Genomic DNA, 4,587 nt, shown 5'->3' with positions numbered 1-4,587 from the left:
AAGCCGACTCGAGGCCGATCCAGGGTGGTACCGTGAGCACCAGCCATGGCTCGCCTATCGGCACCAACAGTCCAGCGAATTCGGACACGCCAGCTTCGTCGACACCCGGTATATCGCAGCCGGCCACGCCTCAAAGTCTCATTTCGTCTCAACCGTCGACGCCCCACAGTTACTCGCAACCGCCCACACCTCATTCGCATTCTACTTCCTCTGGTCAGGTGCCATCTCAACCGTTAACGCCCCAGGCTCAACAACCCTCGCAATCCTCGGTGAGCAGCGTTGGGCAAGAGCAACGCGCGGAAACGCCTTGCTCCGCCGCAACGAGTTCAAACGTCGTAGTTCCTTCTAGCACACCCTCGTCGCAAACATCCAGTACGGACGGCATGTCGTCTCAGATGACGAAGAGGCAGACAACCAGGCAGTCGTCCTTGGACGGTTATCAACCGCATCCCCATACCGTAAACGCCGTCTCCAGAGTGCCGATCAATCATTTCGCGGGTACGTCGTCGGTGATAACCACGATGGCGAGTGGTCATACAGTTAGCAGTAACACCATCACCTCTGTGCTGGCTGGAAGAGCGAATACCGCCACTGTGTCGATAAACACGCCTTCTGGAATACCGAATCCAGCCATACCCGATATACTTTCGAACAAATCTCAGCATCAAGCGTCCTCGACGACATTGCCGACCACCGTCGTTCCTACGACTTCGTCCCTTCCGAATAGTCAAGCGTCGATAGCGATAAGCGTCTCGAAATCGCCGTTGGAGATGGTTCAGAGCGTCGTGAGTAGCATACAAGTACCTCAGGCCAGTACCAATTCACCAGCGCAACCGCAAAATCATCAACAGCAACAACAACAACAACAGCAGCAGCAACAACAGCAACCGACTCAACAGCATCCTCAGTCCAACGTACAGGTTCACAACGTTCTTACGTCCGGTGGGATACTGAAACATCCTGCCGGATCTACTCTACCTCCTGGACACATACTAGTGTCGAACGGCGGCCAATTAATAATGGCTAGCACGGGGTCGGGAATCAACGGTGTCATGGCACCACCACCTCCTAAAATCATTTCCAACTCGAACTCTATGCCACCTTTGTCGGTGTCCCCTATGGTGACCAGCGTGACAGGTGCTGTTAGTCAAGTGATCCCAGCTGTGGGCATGGCGCAGCAAGTTATCGGGCAACCAACGGTGCTCGTCAACACTATACAGACCCCTGTCCTTATCCAACCCGGTGTCATGACGATGGACAGCATAGGCCAGAACGTTCAGATACCGCATCTAACGGTCGCAACTGGGAACGTGATACAGAATGCCCAGTCGATCCTGGACGCGAATCAGGACGTGGCTAGGAGCGTGAGCGCGAATCAAGGGATGGTGAACCGGCAACCGGCGTTACTCTCCCCCGAATCGGCAATGAGCAAGAAGAAGGCGTACAAGAAACGAAAGGCTAATCCGCAAACAGTGGCCTCGATGTTGCACATCGCCTCGTCCCAGCAGAACGCGGGCATGTTGATGCAATCGCAGTCGAACTTCGCGCAGCAGAACTTCCAGACTCAGAGCATAGGCGGGCCGATGTTGCAAGCGTTGACCATCGTTCCTGGAAAGGGTGGAGCCCCGGCTCAATTGGTGATGAACGGGCAGGCTGGCGCCACGTCGGCCCAGTTCAACGCTCAACAAATCATCACGAATCCCCAACCGGCTCAGCAAATAAATCTTCTGCAGCCGGTGAATCTGTTGAACGGCGCCGCTGGTATGGTGCAAAATTTCCCCACCATACAACAGTTCATCGTACCTGGTATAGGGAGTATGGTGATGTCCGCGGATGGGACGGCTACCTTGCTCCAGGACACGGGAAATATCGGTATGCAGCTGCAGATCCAGAACGTGAACGGTCAGAACGTGTTGACCCCGGTGCAGAGCCACAGCGGAATATTCAATCCGAGTCAGAGCATTCTGGCAGCTGGTCCTGCTGGAATGGTGATTCGGGCGCCGCAAGCCACCGGAGGGAAGATTATTCAACAGCACAGCCCCGGCGCGCAATTCCTCTCGCCGAACAGCGGACAATTTTTGGTGAATGGAACCACGTCGTTCGGGAATCAATTGAGCCCGATAGTGGCGAACGTGAGCCCGAATCAGCAGGTGACTTTCAACGCATCGCAGGTACGACCGACAAACATGCAGGGCCAGCAGGAATTCATACAGATGAACGGTCAGACGTTGATGGTACCTTGCGGGACAGCGCAAAATATCGCCGTTTCGTCTGCCCCCAATCAACAGAACACGACGTTCGTTCAACAGAACACCACGATCGTGCAGCAACAAACGACCATGGTATCTAACAATCAGATACCTAATTTTCAAGCTGCGGCTTCTAACGGAACCACGGTCGATCCTTCCTTAAATATCGATCACAATCAATCGTACATCTTGAGTTCTGGAATGATTCAAGGAAAGGCGCCCACCTCTCCTAAAAGTAGCGTGAATTCTCCCTCCTCGGAGCAAAACGTCGAACAACAGCAATACGTTCTTGCGAGCAGCAGCACGACCGTGGTCGAGAAAACGGGTCAACAGAGCGATCAACACAGTCCTCTGATGGCAAGACACTCGGTGTCCACCCAGACAGCTGGAAACCAAGCGAATATGGCTCAGTCGGCCATGATGAGGCAAGGATCACCGCCTGACACTACCACCCACAGCCCGGGAAATAGCCAAAGGTCGAACAGCCCCGCTGTGGACACTACGACGCATGGAGCTGCCTCACCTGCACCACCGATCACAGCTAGACATCATTCGTCGTCCACGGTAATATAGCGAATCGTTCGATTGTTAAATTAATTGCTATCGATAAGTATTATACGTTGTCTCGAAAAGGAAAAGTATTTTTAATTCGATCGACGAAATAATCACGATTACACGATTAAATTTGCGTTTCCAGCCGATGGTTCATTGCGTGTCGAGTAGCGAACCGGACTCGGGCGACGTTCCAGTGGCGTCTGAAGATTGGAGGATTCAGGGTATCACGACGAAAGAGATCACGCTTAGTCAACCGGGTCTCCATGGAAAAACGTACGTGGAGTCGACGGTTACTACTGGGATCCAGGTTGGTACCCAAGTAGATCAGGTCAACCGTCATCTAACTCTAACAGACATGCACCAGCCGGCCGATACGACACATGATGAAAACACATACGCTGACTCACAGGAGCATATGGACACATCATCACCAAATCATTCCATATATTCAGACACAATGGACCAATCCCCCTCCGAAGATCAGCTAGCAAGCGCCACTAAAGATAATATGGCCGACTTCTCTTATAGAGAGGTGGAAGTAAATACATTGCCGGTCGTAGGTCACGGTCATTATCAGCCGATCCTCTATCACGATCAGCAATATGTTCCCAATACGAACGTTTATCGACAGCAAACTTTAGTGCCAGACCATGCGCATTGCTCTTCCATGTTGCCTCAAAAGTTCGAGACGAAATCTTGCGCCGTGCCCGAACAGAACGATCCGCAACAAAACTCGCAACGCGTTGCCGGCCAACACGACGATATACATCAAAATTCGACGGACGATAAGCATTTGGAGGGTCAAAGCCTCGGTATTCCTTATTGCCCGGACAGTTGCGAGAGTTATCAGAAATTTGTAAATATCGGTATCGCTGCGCCCTCAGGACTTTATCCTCATTTGTACAATTATAGGTCTGATCCTAATAGCATTGCTGTCGTGAACTACTCGCCCAATAAGCAGGCCTATATCAATCCATACATTTACAATCAATTCGTGTACGCGCAAGAGGGTGACGACGGTGAGGACACTGACTCATCGTCCGAGGATTGAGCGCATCTTTCTTTCGTACGGGTCGATTCGATTAGTTTTGTACATTTTAAATTAACTATATTTACATAATTTTCTGTGGCATTCCCCTTCTCGCAAAGGGCACGATTACGCGTTTCTGATCGATATCTATTAAGTTTGTAATTAGTTTGTATTTAAAAAAACGTTATTGAGTTTTTTTTTTTTTTTACGCGTAGAATAATACCTTCCCGTGGGCCGAGCTCTCGACGCCCTCCCAGCTCGGTTTTCTTTGGAATTATTATTTAAAAAAAGAAACGTAAATTGCAATAATGTAACTTGTATGAACAAACGTGTGTTAACGAGTTTTTAAGGAAAACATTGAAAAACGAAGAAAAGAAAAAAAAAAATTAAACACGATTCTTTATAATGGCAAATAGAGAGAAAAAATAAATTTTTGCTAAACAATATCGATCTCTTGATATAGAAATTATCTGACATTACATTATTCCTAAATAATATTGCAAAGGAAAGAAAAAAAAAAAAAATACCTTGCAATGAGCATGCGTAATCAGAGTTTGGATTTTGTCATCTTGGTATCATTTCTCGTTTGCATGCCTCGACGAATGAAAATTTTGAACGTGCCATATATTTATAATTCGGCCATTTATAGCGTAGAAAACGTAAGTTTTCTATAAACAGTAGCACACTTTGAACTCTCATCTGTCTAAAATCATTTTCATACGAGTGTCATTCCAATTCTTTTAAAATTTTCTT

At 48.8% G+C, this 4,587-nt stretch overlaps 1 protein-coding gene across 1 annotated transcript in view; it reads left to right on the top strand.

Moving 5' to 3' along the window:
* LOC102678499 (protein split ends-like) overlaps positions 1 to 4,587 on the top strand; it is a 200,485-nt gene that overhangs the window by 188,632 nt on the left and 7,266 nt on the right. Inside the window, exons 6-7 of the mRNA XM_031509949.1 lie at positions 1 to 2,813; positions 2,947 to 3,111. The exon at positions 1 to 2,813 is cut by the window's left edge and continues 13 nt beyond it. Of these exons, the coding sequence (XP_031365809.1) occupies positions 1 to 2,813; positions 2,947 to 3,111 (2,978 nt within the window). The remainder of the gene's footprint in view (positions 2,814 to 2,946; positions 3,112 to 4,587) is intronic.

The sequence above is a fragment of the Apis dorsata genome, unplaced genomic scaffold, assembly GCF_000469605.1.
Source record: "Apis dorsata unplaced genomic scaffold, Apis dorsata 1.3 scaffold_194, whole genome shotgun sequence".
Classification (NCBI taxonomy): Eukaryota; Metazoa; Arthropoda; class Insecta; order Hymenoptera; family Apidae; genus Apis; species Apis dorsata.
This window is presented reverse-complemented; position numbering and strand designations above follow the sequence as displayed.